This window comes from Megalops cyprinoides, chromosome 18 (assembly GCF_013368585.1).
Source record: "Megalops cyprinoides isolate fMegCyp1 chromosome 18, fMegCyp1.pri, whole genome shotgun sequence".
Taxonomy (NCBI): Eukaryota; Metazoa; Chordata; class Actinopteri; order Elopiformes; family Megalopidae; genus Megalops; species Megalops cyprinoides.
The window spans coordinates 24,370,919-24,390,043 of record NC_050600.1 but is presented as its reverse complement, the minus strand read 5'-3'; the positions used below and the strand labels follow the sequence as shown (position 1 = coordinate 24,390,043).

General features: G+C 43.4%; 1 protein-coding gene across 1 annotated transcript; it reads left to right on the top strand.

The window, feature by feature from the left end:
* The first annotated feature begins 2,583 nt into the window (after nt 1-2,583).
* On the top strand, nt 2,584-18,453 carry LOC118793008 (NACHT, LRR and PYD domains-containing protein 3-like). The gene is made up of 12 exons (XM_036550932.1): nt 2,584-2,652; nt 6,019-6,165; nt 6,588-6,698; nt 7,712-7,787; nt 8,258-8,498; nt 8,720-10,550; nt 11,195-11,368; nt 11,482-11,655; nt 12,466-12,639; nt 16,387-16,560; nt 16,643-16,689; nt 16,866-18,453. Exons 2-12 carry the CDS (start codon nt 6,092-6,094, stop codon nt 17,414-17,416), a joined length of 3,627 nt encoding a protein of 1,208 aa, XP_036406825.1. The 5' UTR covers nt 2,584-2,652; nt 6,019-6,091; the 3' UTR covers nt 17,417-18,453.
* Nucleotides 18,454-19,125: the final 672 nt, after the last annotated feature.

The window sequence follows — 19,125 nt, the reverse complement described above, 5'->3', positions numbered from 1 at the left end:
TGAAGAGCCAAGGGCCTCTACCCACCAGAGGGTCCAGTCAGAAGAGCCAAGCTCCTCTACAAGCCATAGGGGCCAGCCAGAAGAGCCAAGGGCAAAGCTGCAGGTGGTCAAAATAAAGATCGAGTGTTCAAACGATCAAAGAGGCCTGCCACTGCTGTGATTCCAAAACACATAGTATACAGCCCAAATGCTGCAGAATGTGTAAAACAAAGCTGCCCCAACCCAATGGATGTTTTCCTACTAATGTATCCACCAACCCTAAGAGAGATCACCATTGAAATGTCCAACCTCTACTCTACCCAGACCAAGGACAAGCAACTGTATCTGGGTATGGATGAGCTCCTTACATACTATGGGATCCTTATCACATCTGGATACAGCTCTGTTCCAAGTCGACACATGTACTGGTCACTTGACAGTGATGTACACAATGAAAGCATTTCAGATGCAATGTGGAGAAAACACATTGATGAAATAATGGCCTCAGTTCATGTGGTTGACAACACAAAGATCAGTGACGACCCATTTTTTAAGGATAGGCCCATCTTCTCTGAGTTTAATCAGTCATTCAAAGTCATGCCATTTCAGGAATGGCTGTCAGTAGATGAGGGCATGATCCCATACTATGGCCGACATGGATTAAGCAATTCATAAGAGGTAAACCAATCCGTTTTAGTTACAAGCTATGGAGCCTTGCCTCATCCAATGGTTACATGTATCACATGGAGCCATACAGTGGATCCCACACTCTCCTCCCTGAAACTGGGTTATGTCAGGGACGCAGTGTCGTTCTCAGTCTTGCAGAGCAAGCTCAGATGCCTCAAGGTTGCAAGTTCTTTCATGACAACCTCTTCACTTCACTTGCACTCCTCAATGAAAGGACAAAAAGAGGATATGGGAGCTCTGGAACAATGAGGCAAAATCGTCTGTTTGATGTCCCACTCAAGCCACAGAAGGACTTCATGAAGTTACCCCGGGGAAGCTCTGAGGTTCTGACCCAAGGAGACAAGTTGCTGGTCCGTTGGAAAGACAATAACATTGTCACAGTGGCAGCAAACATGGAGGAGAAATACAGTGAGACCTCTGTCAAGAGATGGAACAAGGAGCGACGTGCCTTTGATAAAGTCCCACAAACAAAATGCGTCAACCGATACAATGAGCACATGGGTGGTGTTGACCTTCACAACCTACAGGTTTCAAGATACCATATCTCGGTCAGGTCTAAGAAGTGGTGGTGGCCCATCTTTGCATGGTCTCTCAACAGTGCACTCGTAAACAGCCATTTCTTTTACAGAGACATTATGGGAGGGACCATCGACCTGCTCACCTTCTCACGAATAGTGGCACAGCCCCTTATGCAAACATTTGGCACGAAACCACTGAGCCACGGAAGGAGATCTCTACTGGCTGCTACTGTTGAAGATCAGGCAAGATATGACAAAGCTTCTTACTGGCCAATCAACACGGTGCAGCGGTTCCAGAGATGTTGTCATTGTGACAAACACACTGCCTATGCATGTGAGAAATGCAAAGTGCCACTGCACATCGACTGCTTCAAGATATACCATGGACAGTAGAAAAGGAGATTATTATTTTGTTCAGTGTAGGCCTCTACTTGAATGCATATTCTACAGGCTACCTCTATTCTAAATGTTACCTTCATGTTCACTGTGAATGAATCACACGACTGCTATACAGTTATTAGTGAATGCTGCACTAAAATGTCACAATGACAATGTTACAGTGAATATTGCACAATATAAGTACAAGTTCAAGAAACATAATAAAGTTACACCATTAATGTTTCAATACATGTTGCACTAAAGTAGCAATGTTACAATGTATGTTTCAATAAAGTAACAATGTTGAAATACATTGATGGTTGTTTTTTTTTTTTTGTCTTTGCTCTCAGTATTCATATCGGTGTTGTATAAGCGTTTTTGATATGTAAAATGATCACACTAGAATGTGATGGAACATTCTAGTGGCAATGCTGGGGACTGTCAGTGACAGAGTTTTAAATGTGTTAATAACTGGGCTGGGATATATAAGAATTTTGATGACTGCATAGGAGAAATATGTTAATTCAGTATACAACACATTATCCCACCGGTCACAATTGTGACCGACCATAAAACACACTTTTCCACCTACTTTTCCATGAAGATTTCAAAAAACAATGATTGATTATTTCAAAGGGTTACTAATGACACATGATTTGGATATTTTCATGTCTGGGAAAATTCGGGATTAAATGGATGTGAAAATGAAAGTAAAACCTGGAAGAACTCAAAATGAGACTTAACACCTGTATGCCAAAACACACATTTTAGGTTGCATTTACTGGCGTCTGTAACTTCTTAGCGTCTTGAAGGTGCGTAATAATGTACTGCTGTTTAGCGGAATAAGAGGAGACCACCGTTTCCAAAGAAACGCTCGGTAAAGCACATGTTTCTACCTACATACCGGTAACGTAAGCCCCCGTACAGAGTCGCCGTTGCAGTGGCTTACCTATGTTGGCCATAGTAGGACGTAATTCTGTGTGCCTGTTTAACAGGGGAACGCGCACACACACACACAAGCTGACACATAGTGAAAAACTTGTCGGCCGGACACAAGTGTTGGCGCAGTAAAACCGCTCTTCGGTGCCAGGTAAGACTTGTTTCCACTCAGAGACGCAAATATAACTTTCCATAGAAATCACTGTAATACGCTGATGATGAGTCTGTTTTGGAAAAAAGAAAAGAAGTGATATTTAAAGTAAAATTACGTGTCACACAGATCGAAAGTGAAAGTAAAGTCAAAAAAGTAAAAAGAAGGTAATATTATACAATAAAGTAAAAGGTAATGTGGTGAATGGGAGGTAGAACAAGGTGACCAGTGATTGTCGAGCGGGGAATGTTATGAATATTTGGTCAGGGAGGTTTTATTTCTTTCCTTTTTTGTAAATGATGGGGCACTACCTCCCAACAAAAACTCCAACGTCATTTTACAATGGCGATGTTGATCTCGAAAGAGCTCGTTCCCATAATACAGATTACACATCTGGAACCAGATAAAATCATAAAGTAATGTATGTATACATATAACAAATATATTTTTACGTTTTTGTTTGACTTGTTTCCTTAATGTGATATAGCAAGAAGTATAAATCCTATCTCTGGCGCCTGATTATTGATTACATGTGTAGCTGGTGCAGTTTCGAGTAAATCAAAATAGATTGTATTTTTCTTATTTCCAAAGCAATTGAAGTCGTACTTGTGCTAGTCTATTATGATTAATTTCGATGGTGCTAGATGTCATCTAACTGAATGAAATTCCAGACTAAGTTCCGGATTCTTATTGCGGAAATTCGGGTGAGTGCTACCCGGTGGTATGATAGCCATGGTGCTGTTTGATATGAATGCAGATAATCTTGGTCGATTTTAGGATAGATTTATAATGGTAGATCACAGGTAGTGTTTAACCCTCCTATTGTCCTGGGGTCATAATGACCCGAAATCATATTCAAACCTAAGAAAATGATATAAAACATTAATCTAAGTACGTGGCCTCCTATGCAACTTCCTAAAATGACACCAAAAATGGAAATTTGGGGATTTTTTTAAAAAAAAAATCATTTTCAGTGTAGCTGCCACAAAAAAGTAACACCTATTGTCTTAGGGTGTAATAAGACCCAAGCTAACTTTTGATGTTGAACTATTTTCATGAGCAGCTCTGTCTAACTCAGAGTTCCACAAACTCAAGTATTTCCTCATTCTCATAAATACCTGGTACTAGGCCCACTTCAAAGATATTAGCATGCATGCAAGTTTAGCATGCTAGGCTGCTAGCAGTACACAATTTCCGTGTTTTTCCATACTGTATCAAAACCACTGATGCCCCCTGACCTCTAATGATTGACTTGACATTTTACACATGCTCAACTAGTAGCAGCACAGAAGTTGACCTTGCATCCCTGATGTTGATGACAGCACATAGGCATTAGCTGCTCAAATACAGACGCAGCATTGTTCCTGTCAGAGATGACTTTCCCCAAACTATTTCTCCCCAAACCACCCTTTTTACATTTGCATGTAAAGATCTTACCCTTGCATAACTATTGATTATTGTAATAAATCAATGTATTCATTCATACCTACTTAGTTTTTACCATTCAGAGTTAGCAAAAGTATATCAGAGGTTACAATGCCACGTAATGTAACATCGGCATCGCTGGTGATTCAGGCAAGAAAAAGATGTGCCCAAACACCAGAGCCAGTGCCAACACCAGCCCCCAAAATGTGTGCAATGTCATCTTTGCACAGCTTGAGTGTCTCAGTGATCATTTGGGCTATACTGATAGGGGCTGCACCAGTACCTGTGAGTTCCAAACATATCAGGAAGGCCAAAGGTGAGAGATTAGACTAAGACCAGCTCTTTTTTGTCTGTAATTCATTTGAATTAGTGTATGTTTGGATTATATGGATGTTGGAAACAGCAGTAGCTCAAAGATTTTTGTAATCAGTCTTGAAATCAACTTGTCTTGGTTGAAGCAAAAAAAGAGAAAATTCCAATTCACACGCTTCCGTTGGGCAGGTTAGATGTGTTCATGGTAAGATTACAGAACCACAACCTCCTTGACTTAGTTTAAATATGTCTGTAGATAGTCTCATTGGCATTCATACGTTTATAGCTTCATCTTCTCTCTCATACAAAATTTGAACATTCAGATGTTAGTCGGCTACTTCAAAAAGGGGCACTATAGACTTAATTTATGTTGAGATAGTTTCAATTCATAAATATGAGAATCGATTACATCTTAAAAGGCTAAGAGTTGTATTTTGGGGAATTTTATGACCTATACCCAAAACATTTTTCATGCTTTTGCAGTGCATGGGACCTTTGGGGGGCGCTAGAGAGTTAGCAAAACAGCTGATGCTGTTTATGACTATTTGGTTGTATTCTACACTTATAGCTGTAACATTGTGCCAAATTTCACATTTGTATTCAAAGGTTTAGTTGAGTTATGAGATAAATTGGACCCTGGGTCATAGTGACCCAAAGGTAATAGTTGTTAGTATTTCTTAAGGCAATAGGAGGGTTAGGAGGGTTAAAGAAGTGAGTCCTTAGAATGCGACTGGAAGAGGTGAATGATATTCAAGTTAAGAATTATTTAATAGAAAGTGGCTCAGAGTTTTAATTGCACTCCAGCTCTGGTTGGTCATGAGCAGCAGTGCACAGGTCTAGACTGGCATTCCTGAGGCTGGGGTTCAGTAGAGTTTGGGAATGTGATTTGAAACAAATAATTTAAAAGCAGCCCTAATCACTTCTGTAAAAAAAATGTAGTTATCGGATATATTCATAACTTGGAAAGTGCTAAATTACTCTGAACACTGTGTTTCTCCTACTATGCTAGGGTGAAACATGATTGGATTTACTTTAATTTGTGACTTAAATTGGATCTCTAAACAGTTGGATCTGCTGACAAGATTGCTTATCTTTCTACTTTCATGCAGAATCCTTTGACAACACATGATTTCCCTTTGTAAGTCAATTTAGATGAGTGGTAAAAAAGTTGTGTCTAGGTGTGCGTGGTGAAAGCATTTCACAATTAATAATAATGAGGTCTGGTCATGCCACTCATAAATGTCTGATAAAACACTTCCGAACATGTTCACTAGTGTATCAAAGTTGGCAGTTAATGGAGCTGAAATGAACATTATTATTACAGTAAGAAAGGAATCACAAAGGCAAATTTTGGTGGTGAAAATAAACTCCCAGTTCTTCCGTTCTTCCACACTCAGTGAATCAACAGTTTTACACACATGGTTTGGTTTGTGTCAGTCTGCTTGTGGCGTGTGTCAGTGTGTCTGTACTGCATGCCTGTCTTGGTGATGTGTTTTTGTGTGTCAGTGTACATGTGTGGGATGTGTACGTCTCTGTGTGAGATGTTTGTAAGTCCTTTTGTGAATCTTGTGATGTGTATGTCAGTTTGCTTAAGTTGTTTATGTCTGTTTGTGGTGTGTGTGTTTACAGGTCAGCTAACCTGAGCCAGAAGTCTGTGCTGGAATCCTTTAGTGTTACTCCTGGTATATTCCATACTCCTAAGATGGAGGGCGCTGTTTCTGAAATGAGTCTCTCTGAGCCTGAGGCTGACACTGGAACCCCCAGCAATAATGAGGGGTAATAAATCTATTAATGAAATATTTTTTATTAAATGTCTACATCACAATAGCTCTAATACTAATATAAATATGTCCAGTGAAGAGTGGCAACCACTATTCAACCACTAATGGTGAATAGAAAAATTGATCACTTACTAACTGCTATAATTCCTGCCATTACTTATTTTTGCATTAATTAAACATCTGTTAGGCATGTGCTTTGCTGATGTTTACCCTTATGATGTAATTGTTTTCGTTGTGGGTTATTAGTAATTTATGCATTGCTAACATTTGTATTAATTATGTGTGCAGTAATAAAAGTGCAAGTTCACAGGTACCCCAAGGTAATTCAACACACCTATACTGTACATCCTTAAAATTAAGCTTGTGTTACAGGTTTGGTGGTATTGATAACTGCAAGGTACTTCACCATGTTCTCAGGACCCAGTTGGAGAGAGCAGGGTCACCTGCACCTAGCTGTCTCTCAGTGAAGAGTGACAACTCAAGGTATCAGCCCATAAACTTCAAAGGAGAGTTCACATGTGATCCAAGGTAATATAACAAGGCTACAGGTCCTCTACAGTTAGCCACTGGTACAGGTGCAGTGGTCTTGTGGGCATGGGCTTACATTTAGATAGTCATACCAAACAGTATAAATTCTGTCCACTGCAGCTGTATCCTTCCCAGCTGATACTTCTCATATAATTTACAGAGAATTCATCACATTGTTTACTTTGGGTTTTCTGAATCCAAGAGTCTCAACTACAAATCCCAGTATTTGAGGGTCAGGGAAAGAATTTTATGTGAATTGTAGAAATATTTAGAGGGTCAGGGAAAGAATTTCATGTGAATTGTAGAAATATTTAATTTCTAGATGGAGACATCCAGGATAAATTCATTGCTGGCATGTTTGAGTACCTGGAGAGCAAGGTTTTTAATCTTGAGGTCAAAGTCACTGGCCTCCAGTGTAATAGCCAATTGTTAGAATGATTATTAGGCCGTTTATGGAGATATAGGCACACCACAAGGGGAAGGAGGGGAGTCTTTTGAGAGTTGAGTGACTAGGCCAAAATCAGTGAAGTGTGTGCAAACACTGTAAGGTAGCAAATACTCCATAAATGACTCCAATCCCTGCCATAAGAGTATGTGGGCCACAATTCTGAGAGCAGGGGGACTGATCCAACTTGGAGGACCCAGGAGTCCACATCTTCGAATAATACAGAATGGTTGTAGGGGACTCTTTTATTAGAGGTGTAAACACTGTACTGTGACACATTATGGAATAATGTGTTGGCCACCTGGTGTCCAGGTTGGAGACCTCCCAGGGTATGCAGCCAAGCTCCTGACCAGAGCAGGGTCGGCTCACCTGATCTTGGCTCACACTGATAACAATGAGGGTGACGTTTGAGGTTCTGCAGAATACATTTGCAGACTTGCAATAAAGACTAAGATCAAATACAAATACTCCTAACTTTTAAGGAATGGAGGAATGGGGTATATGTGTTGCGAGTTAGTGCTGTAAGAAGATGAGGTTAACTGAAGCTCTGTCTCTGTGTTCTCTTCAGAGTGCAGCAATCAGCAGAGTCCATCTGTCAATCAGAAAAGAAAGACCCGTCTACGTGTTTAACCCTTGCACAGAAGGTATAACGTCTGTAATATTTCCTATATTCAGTCTTTCAACCTGTCATGTATCATATAAACCCTCTATGGTGAATAACAAATTATACATATTTTTGACAGATACACAGTGTAAGTGTATTGGAGGACCAGTCCTGGCATTTGCCTGGGTCAAAATTGAAAAGACAGAGTGAAAAAGGGAAAACAGGAAGAGGCCAGAGAACCACTTTATAAACAGTTTTTTTTTTTTTTTTGAATGCATTCTATATCACTTCGCTTTGTCCGATGTTGCCACTTTTCACCAGCGTGTATTAGCAGCAGCAAATTTTCCATCTCTGTTGGGCATTTTATGTATTTATAATTTTGGAATTGACCATGCACTATGTTTGGGCCAATAATCTTTGTATTAAAATATGGTTTAATATTTTAAGGTATATAGCAAAACACAGAAGAGAACCACAGATGCAGCACACATCTACATGTGTTTATTTCAGTTACTTCACTGCACGCTGAAGAAGTTGGACAAGGATTTGTTGGAGCAGTTTAAGAACCATCTGAGTCAGGATTACCCAGAATGCTTAGAGAGCCAGCTGGAGGACCATGAGGTGCTGGATGTTGTTGAGAAGATGCTGGAGAGCTGTGGCACAGAGAGGTCTGTGAAGATCACACTGCACATCCTGAGAAACATGAACCAGAAGGATCTTGCTGACTCCCTGGAGAGAAACAAGCAGAAGAGTATGTTTTTGTGCTTCTACCTTGTTGTCTATGTTTCTATTAGTTCTATAATTCCTTTAGGGAAAATACTTAATAATTTGCTTTTTAAAGCATACACACTTTCCAAAGCATAAATAGTGTTTGCCATTGATGTTTGAAAGCATTTTAGCACTTTTAAATCTTCATTAAGAAACAGAATTCAAGAGTCTAACATCACTGTATCTCATATATCCTTTCCACAGTTGAATCCATAATAAGAGCCCAATACACAGTGAAAGCTAATCTGAAGAAGAGGTTTGAATGCATATTTGAAGGATTAGCAAAGCAGGGTCATGCAACCCTCCTCAAAGAGATCTACACAGAGCTCTACATCACAGAGGGGGGAAGTGGGGAGGTCAATTATGAACATGAGGTGAGACAGATTGAGGCAGCTTGGAAGAGACAAACCAGACAGGAGACCCCCATTCTCTGTAATGACATCTTTAAACCTTTACCTGGTCAAAGCAAGCCTGTCAGAACTGTGCTGACAAAGGGGGTCGCTGGCATTGGAAAAACTGTCTGTGTCCAGAAGTTCATTCTTGACTGGGCAGAAGGGAAAGCCAATCAGGATGTTCATTTTATTCTCCCCCTTCCTTTTCGGGATCTGAATTTGAAGAGGGAGAAGGAATTCAGTCTAATGCAACTTCTCCAGCATTATCTTCCAGAAGTAAAACAGATTAGTAATGTTCAACATGATGAAGTCAAAGTTGTGCTCATCTTTGATGGACTGGATGAGTGTCGACTTCCTCTAGATTTTCAGAACAATCAGATCCTCTGTGATGCAACAAAATCAACATCAGTGGATGTGCTACTGACAAACCTCATCAAGGGGAATCTGCTTCCCTCTGCATTCATCTGGATCACCTCGCGACCAACATCAGCCAATCAGATCCCTCCTGAGTGTATCCATCAGGTGACAGAGATACGAGGGTTCAATGATGCACGAAAGGAGGAGTACTTCATGAAGAGATTTGCAGATCAGAACCTGACCAGCAGAATTATCTCACACATCAAGTCATCCAGGAGTCTGTACATCATGTGTCACATACCAGTCTTCTGTTGGATTTCCGCTGCTGTCCTGGAGAGAATACTGAGTGAATCAGACAGTGGAGAAATCCCCAAAACTCTGACTGAAATGTACACATACTTCCTTCTCCTCCAGACTAATGTGAAGAATCAGAAGTATTATGATACCAATGAGACAAACCCAAAGAAGATTCCAGAGTCAGATGCAGAAATGATCCTGAAACTGGGGAAGCTGGCTTTTCAACAGCTGAAAAAGGGCAATCTGATATTTTATGAGGAGGACTTGAGGGATGCTGGCATTGATGTCAGTGAGGCCTCAGTGTACTCTGGGATTTGCACAGAAATCTTCAAGGAAGAGTATGGGTATTATCAGGAGAAAGTCTACTGCTTTGTGCATCTAACCATTCAGGAGTATCTGGCTGCCTTGTTTGTTCTTCATTCATCTGTATACGAGAACAGAAATGTACTCCAAGCAGAGAAAGCAAGAACTCAGGGTCAGAGAATTCAGTTGTCAGAGGTACACAGAAGTGCAGTGGATCAGGCCTTAGAGAGTAAGAATGGACACCTGGACCTTTTCCTCCGATTCCTTCTTGGCCTTTCAGTGGACTCCAATCAGACCCTCCTAGGAGGAATACTGACACAGACAGGAGGTATATCACATGTACCAGACCCACTGACACAGACAGAATGTAGATCACATGACATTGAGGAAACGGTGAAGTACATTAAGGGGAAGATCAGAGAGGAATCTTCAGCAGAGAGGACCATCAATCTGTTCCACTGTCTGAATGAAATGAATGACAGCTCTCTGGTGGAGGAAATCCAGACTTCCCTAAAATCAGGAACACTTTCTGGCAAAAGGCTGGAACCACACCAATGTTCAGCCCTGGCCTTTGTGTTACTGGTGTCAGAGGAGGTCCTGGATGTGTTTGACTTGAAGGTGTACAACACATCATCTGCAGGTCAGGAGAGGTTGGTACCAGTAGTCAAGAACTGCAGGAAGGCCATGTAAGTATTGTTATGAATAGACTTGGCAGCATTCAGTATTTCTAAATAATGATAAACATTATTTCCACAAAATGCCACTTCTCTTTTTATCTTCAACAATGGCATGATGTTCTATAATTGTTTCTTTTCTGTGTAGCAGTAAATGTTCCACAAGTACACCCACAAATGGTTAACATGTATTACCCTGATCAAAGCCAGACAGTTATCCCATGGGTTAAGTGTACAGTGAAGTCATAATTAATCACCTGCACATGCATTACGAGCCAGTGTGGGTTAGATCTGGGCTTCTGTGATTTTTCCAGTATTTTAAACTTGAGAAATGTCACAGTCCCTTATTTAGTGAACATTCTTTAATTGGCCAGTAGTGATATTACATGGTTATTCAAAAGTCTAACCTTTCTAAATAACCTTAAGATGAGCTAACAATTTGGTAAGGACCATAGATCTAGAACTGTCAGACAGACCTGCACCAGACTTCCATGCCCAAAGTGCTGCAGCTGAAAGAGGGCAGGACAGGCATCTTCCTCAGAACATTTTTGAGCTTATAATCATCAATATCACTGTTCATCACTGAAAACAATCAACATCAACATTAAAAATATTAAAAGTGTTTATATTGATTTCCACTGATCTTTTCTGTGCAGATTTGACAGCTTTTATCTCTCAGAGAAGTCATGTGACACTGTGGCTTCAGCTCTCAAGTCATCCCCCTCACACCTAATAGAGCTGGACCTCAGCTACAGTAACCTGGGAGATTCAGGAGTGAAGCTGCTCTGTGCTGGACTGAAGAGTCCACACTGTAAACTACAAAGACTTAAGTAAGTATCATAGAGTATTTTATAATAGTATTTAGCAGTTATAGTTTTTTTTGTACTATAATGGTTATACACTCTTGATAGGGGCACAGTGAAATCTTTCTTTTTCTCCACAGACTGTCAAGCTGTCAAACCAGAGAGATTGGCTGTGCCTCTCTGGCCTCAGTTCTGTGTTCAAATCTGTCACACCTGAGAGAGCTGGATCTGAGCTACAATGGCCTAGGGGACTCAGGAGTGAGAGCGCTCTCTGCTGGTCTCACAGAGCCCAGCTGTAAAGTGGAGACATTGCTGTAAGTACAGACTGGGAGTTTATGAATAAATCTCAGCCTATTCCTCTGTCTCCCAGCTGTCCTCCCTTGTCCATTAGTCCCATCTATCTCTTTTTACTCCTCCACCACAACAAAGCAAAGAAAAAATCCTCTCAAACAGTCCTTAATGTAGCCTGACCCTGGTGCAGAGAGAACAAATTTACTGTGTGTGTGTGCACATTTGTGTACTGAGCAGTGTTGTCTCCTCCTCTCCACAGGCTGGGTTGGTGTAATCTCACAAAGGGCTGCTGTGAGGATCTCGCCTCAGTCCTGCGTTCACCCCATTTAGTGCTGAGATATCTGGAGCTCAGAGGCAATAACCTGCAGAATTCAGGAGTGAGAGTGCTCTCTACTGCACTGAAGGACACACACTGTAAACTGCAGAGACTGGGGTAAGACCATAGGGAATATAATGAGGATGATGTAAGACAGGAACACAGTGGCGGTTCCCTCTTCTCAGATGATCAGAAGTGTTCAGAAACATGGAACTCAGTTACTTTAGTTCTTTCTTTAGTTCTTTAGTTCTCTCTCCCCCAATTTTTCCTGTCCACATGAGCCCCATCACTCCTCTGACTCCTCTGTCACTGCTAAGCAGTAAACTTTCAAATAATTCTTACTGAGAGTAACTGTAAACATTGTGATAGTAAATCCACTATGTGTGTGCATCCGTGTGTGTGTGTGTGTGTGTGTGTGTGTGTGCCTGCGCACGCACGTTTGTGGTGAGATCTGAGAGGCAGTAGTGTGACAGAAGTGGGTACCTGTATTTGGAGTAAGTAGAGATTCTCTCCACAGGCTTGGTTGGTGTAATCTCACAGAGGGCTGCTGTGATGATCTGGCCTCAGTCATACGTTCACCTCATTCAGAGTTAAGAGATCTGGAGCTGAGAGACAATGATCTGCAGGATTCAGGAGTGAGAGCACTCTCTGCTGGACTGGAGGACCCACACTGTAAACTGCAAAGACTGGGGTGGGGAACACTGCTGCTGATTTCGCAACCCGACTAACCTGGTTTATCCCCCTCTGTCCTCCTCCGAGGTGCTCTCAGTGGTGGGTGGACTATGGAACTGTCGGTCATCGGTTCAGAAGGCTGAATTCATCACAGCCTACGCTGAGACCATGTCGCTCCAATTCCTGGCACTCACCGAGACCTGGATTTCCCCGGACAACACCGCCACCCCCGCTGCCCTATCGTCCTCATACTCCTTCACTCACACTCCACGGGTCTCAGGCAGAGGAGGTGGCACGGGGTTGCTTATCTCCCCATCCTGGAGATACACTCCTCTGCCCCTCCATACTCTCTCTATTAACTCATTTGAATTCCATGCCATATCTGTGTCTCATCCTCTAAACCTCATGATTGTTGTTGTTTATCGCCCTCCAGGTCCCCTCGGCTTCTTCATTGATGAGCTCGACACTCTTCTGAGCTCCCTCCCTGATGACACTCCACTGACTCTACTGGGAGACTTCAATATCCCATCTGCAACCCCTGCGATGGCCAGCATAATCTCCCTCCTCCAGTCCTTCGCCCTCAACCTCTCACCATCACCTGCGACCCACAAGGCCGGCAACCAGCTCGACCTCGTGTTCACCAGGAGCTGCGCCACAACCCACCTCACGGTGACTCCCCTCCACGTATCAGACCACTACTTCATATCATTCTCCCTCACTATCCCCTCCACCCCCAACCCCCCTACTGATCCCCCCACCTTCACTTTCAGAAGAAACTTCCACACCCTCTCACACTCTGCATTCTCCTCTACTGTTCTCTCTTCCCTCCCTCCCCTTCCCTCCTTCTCCATCATGCCTGCTGAGTCTGCTACATCAGTCCTCAACACATGTCTGTCTCAATCTTTGGATGCTCTCTGCCCCACTGTTTCCAGACCATCGCGACCATCACCCTCATGCCCATGGCTGACCGACTCCCTCCGCTCCGACAGGACTGCGCTGCGAGCTGCTGAGAGGAAGTGGAGGAAATCCGGATCCTCTGTGGACCTGGCTGCCTATCACTCTCTGCTAACAGCATTTACCACCGCAACAACATCAGCTAAGTCCTCTTTCTTCCAATCCAAAATCAATGCCAATATAACTAACCCACGAAAACTCTTCTCCACCTTCTCCACCCTCCTCACCCCCCCTCCTCCTCCCTCCCCCTCCCACCTCTCTGCCAATGATTTCAGGGTCTACTTCGAGGAAAAGGTGACCAGCATCCGGGACTCCTTCTCTCCCTCAACAACATTCTTGACCACCACGGGCAACTCCATCAACCAGCTGTCTTCCTTCATGCCGCTCAAAGACTTGGAAGTACTACAACTCATCACAGACCACCACGCCACAACCTGCCCTCTGGACCCCATCCCCTCTACCCTGCTCCAATCCATATCTGGTGAGATCGCCCCATTTCTTTCCTCATTTATCAACTCCTCACTAACCTCTGGCACTGTCCCCACAGACTTCAAGAAAGCTCTGGTCACACCGCTCCTCAAGAAACCATCTACCGACCCATCCGATGTTACAAACTACCGACCGGTATCTCTTCTCTCATTTCTATCCAAAACCTTGGAACGTGCAGTACTTAACCAACTCTCCCCTTTTCTTCTCAGGAACAACCTCCTAGACCCCCATCAGTCAGGATTCAGAGCTGGACACTCAACAGAAACTGCACTCCTGGCTGTGACAGAGGCTCTCCACACGGCTAGAGCCTCCGGCTCGTCATCTGTCCTCATCCTCCTCGACCTCTCTGCTGCTTTCGATACAGTCAACCACCAGACACTATTATCAAAGCTGTCTGAGATGGGCATCTCTGGAACTGCCCTCTCCTGGTTCATGTCCTACCTGACTGGTAGATCTTCCCAGATCTACTGGAAAGGCTCCACCTCTGCACCCACCCTCCTCACTACAGGAGTCCCACAGGGTTCAGTACTGGGACCCCTACTCTTCTCAATTTATATTAACTCTCTTGGCTCAGTTATCAAATCGCATGGTTTCTCCTATCACTGCTATGCTGACGACATCCAACTCTTTTTCTCTTTCCCTCCCTCTACCCCCCAGGTCAACGAAAGAATCTCTGCATGCCTGGCTGACATCTCCAAATGGATGACATCCCACCACCTGAAGCTGAACCTCAGTAAAACGGATCTCCTCTTCATCCCAGCCGGCCCTTCCCCCCTGCATGACCTTTCCATCACCTTCGATGGCACCACAATACCATCCTCTCGGACAGCAAAGAGCTTGGGCATCACCCTCGACAGCAACCTGGACTTCAAGGAGTACATTGCTCGCACGTCACGGACCTGCCGATTCCTCCTCCACAACATCAGGAGGATTCGCCCGTTCCTAACCACATACGCGACGCAGCTCCTTATCCAGGCCACAGTTCTCCCTCGACTGGACTACTGCAACGCTCTCCTTGCAGGCCTCCCAGCATGCACCACCCACCCTCTCCAGCTCATCCAGAATGCAGCTGCCCGACTGATCTTCAACCTCCCCAAATTCTCCCATGTTACTCCCCTGCTGAAATCCCTCCACTGGCTTCCTGTCGCTGCCAGGATCAGATTCAAGACCCTGACCCTCGCCTTCTCTGCAGTCAACAGGACAGCCCCTGCCTACCTCCAAGAACTCATCCAGCCCTACACACCAGCCCGACCCCTACGCTCAGCAGCAACTGGACGCCTTGCTCCCTGCATGGTCAAGGCAGGAGGTGCTCGTTCTGCCAGACATCGGCGTTTCGCCTACATCGCTCCCCAGTGGTGGAACGAACTCCCGGTCTCGCTACGGACAGCTCCTTCACCCCAGTCCTTCAGACGGGGCCTGAAGACGCACCTCTTCAGACTCTACCTGGGCTGACCCAGCACACAATTGCTGCCCCCCCCCCCCCCCCCGCCCATCAGTGCTGTAAATTGCTGTGCTTTTTAAAAATTGCTGTGCTTTTTAAATTGTGCTTTTAAATTGTCTCTTGTTGCCGCCTTAACCCTGACGCTCATTGTGCCGTTTTGAAGTTGTTGAAGTTTGCCGTTCGAAAGTATATCGTACTAGTTGCCCTTTAGGCTGTAATTGTAAAAATCTGATAGTACTGCGTCCTCAAACAGACCTTGCTCTCAGCTGAGAACTGTCTCATTGTGGAACTGTACACATCCTGTCCCCGTACTGTCGCTGTACCTACTGTATGCACTTTTGTAAGTCGCTTTGGATAAAAGCGTCTGCTAAATAAATAAATGTAAATGTAAAAAATGTAAATGTTTAATACACTGAGGAAGATGTAAGACTTAAACACACAGAAATGTTGAGGTTTTCATCTCCACCCATGTGACTCTCATGTTCCTCACCTTTAATGTTTTCTATACATTACACAGTAGGTGACCCAAAGAGAGGTGTCCTTTCAAACACCATTCAGATTTCAGATGTTCACAGGACCAGCTCAGTAATATCATACAGCCATGCAGACATCAGAAACACTGTCACCAACATATTCCTGCTTTCACTCCAATCATTTGAATCTTTCTGCACTGTTTTATTGATATCTCAGCTGTGAAGCCTCCAGTAGTTTCTCTGAAGAGTTTGTGCACAATTATTTCTGTATTCAATGAATATTACTAATTTCACTGCCCATTTTTTATTTCACATTTAGCCTCTCTAAGCTCAATAACAAGTTGTTGTCGGTCTGATTCTTGTAGTTTCACCAGAGCTGGGAGAGTGAGCTCTCTTGTTCTCTCTAAAGCCTATTAGGATGCCAAGTGACAGAGGAAGGCTGTGCTTCTCTGGCTTCTGCTCTGCATTCAAACCCCTCCCACCTGAGGGAGCTGGATCTGAGCTACAATCACCCAGGAGACTCAGGAGTGAGAGCGCTCTCTGCAGTACTGGAGGACTCCAGCTGCAAACTGGAGACACTGCAGTAAGTACAGAGAACAGCCAAGGAGTAAGAGTATGTGTAGCTTGTTACTTAAGCTCTGTTTGTTCTTCTGCTCTTCCTACAGTGTGGACCATGGAGGAGAAAGTAGGAACAAACCAGGACTGAGGAAATGTATGTCTGTCTGCACTGAACAACTGCATTTACTAAACAGGCATCACTCAGATAGATGGAAGATGCATCTCGTCATCTTCTCTCACCTCTCTCTTTCACACAAACATTATGTCACAGGCAAAGTTATATTTCAGTTTATAAAAAGTAACCTTTATTAACGCCTCTCTTGTTTCTAGATGCTTGTCAGCTCACACTGGATCCGAATGCAGCAAACAAAAATCTATCTCTGTCTGAGGAAGGCAGGACAGTGACGCATACATACGGGAGAGAGGAGCAGGCATACCCTGATCACCCAGAGAGATTTGAATCACTGCCCCAAGTGCTGTGCAGAGAGGGCCTGTCTGGCCGCTGTTACTGGGAGGCTGAGTGGAGTGGAGAATATGGGGTTGATATAGGAATGACATATAAGGGAATCAACAGGAAAGGAGGGGATGATGACTGTGAGCTAGGTTTGAACAGTAAATCCTGGATTCTCTACTACACTACAGGCCATTACGCTGTCTGTCACAATAAGAAGAGCTCAACAGTACCTGCCTCCCGTGCCAGCTCCAGCTCCCACAGAGTTGGAGTGTTTCTGGACTGGACATGTGGAACTCTTTCCTTCTACAGCGTTTCCTCTGACACAAAGACCCTCCTGCACACGTACCACACCACCTTCACTGAACCCCTCTATCCTGGGTTTAGATTAAGGCCAAACTCCTCAGTGTCCCTGTGTAACCTGGAGTAGTGTAATGTGTTCAGGACCAACCCTGGTGTCACATATACAAAACAAGCGTACATACTGGGACACAGGTATACATACACAGGGATATGCATGTAGCCTGACAGAAAGGTGATAACGTGGGAAACTGAACTCAGAATAGAGCTTCTTTCTTTAAAACCAAACGTATACCAGTACACTACAGCTGCATGATCTCGTCTTCTCCCTCAGTAACTTCACCATGTCATCATCCTTAGTGTACCAAGAACCTGGGGCTTGGTGCTGGATACTAACTAATCCTTCACAGTGAATGTACTGAAGCTGCAGTGACACATTCTTGTTCTACAGCATTTGTAAAATCTGCCGGTTTCTTACAACCAACTCAGCTTCAAGTCTTGGTTCAAGCCGTCATACTCTCCAGACTAGACCACCATAACTTTCTTCTTTCTTTCTTTTCATCAGATGTAGAATGCAGCTGCTTGACTGATATTGCCATCTCACACCTCTTCTCATCTCACTGCACAAGCTACCTCTGTTGATTGGTAAAATTCAAAAGTGTAGTGCAAATGTGGTGGACCCATCTTAGACTTACACTCCTGCCAGACCACTTCACTGTGCTACCTGTGGTGACCTGGTCGTTTGATCCTGGAAGCATCACTGATCTTGATCACATCCTTTTCCTGCTTCTTGCTTGCAAGTAATGTAATGAGCTCCCCACAACTGTCAGAATAGCACGATCACTGTCAGTTTTCCAGTGCAGACTCAAAACCATTCTATTCTGACTACACCTGAGCCCTACAAACTCTGACTCTATCTATCAAATTGTATCCTGTCCCAGCACTTATAAAAGCTAGTTGTTGCAATAATAAATATATAGTTAATATATAATATTAATATAATATATAATATAAAGTTTTGAATGTATTTAAAATCAAGCCCCGTGGCTCATTGCATTTTAAGGCACTTCAAACCCAAGAGCTGACCCCCAGAAAGAGCCCCCTCAGACAGCTGAGTCTGAAACTAACTAACCCAGTAACAGCTAATACACAAAGGTGTCAGAACAGCACTGCTAACCAACGATAAATTAGATTAACCCAAATCATAAATCAAACAAAACTGTCATATCTGGAACTTTGGAATGATGAAACGGAAACACAAAATAAACTTAATTGGTATCAGGCCCTTAACGGGGATTATACACTGGCAGAGTTTCTCTTCACTGTCAGAGATACAAACTAGAGACAGATCCTGACCAAGCACACTCAGTGACCACAACCAAAATCAAATCAAGTATTGGAAAGATTAAGAAAAATTACATATTGTTCTGGGGGAGGGAAACACTGCACCTCTAGCAGCACGATATGTATCTGAGTGCCACAGTCTAAGAGGCAATGGGTGATCTATGTGTTCATGTCAATAAAGCTTGTTTGATTTTGAATTTGTGAAATGGTTTGCAATTTGAGCGTAGAAAATAAAGCCTGGTAGCACTTTCATGCTTTTGCAGTTGCATAAACTGCACAAACCTGTAACAATATGAACTTTGTGGCTGGAAATTACTGGTATTATCCGTACCATCCTTGAAATACAGTGCTACTGTGGGAAACATTGCCATTGGGAGTAAGTGCCATAGGGCCTTACTCCCAATGGCAATGTTTCCCATAGTAGCACTGTATGTCAAGGATGGCACTAATTTCTGTATCCATGGAGCTCATCTTTAACACTATTTACTGTCCTTT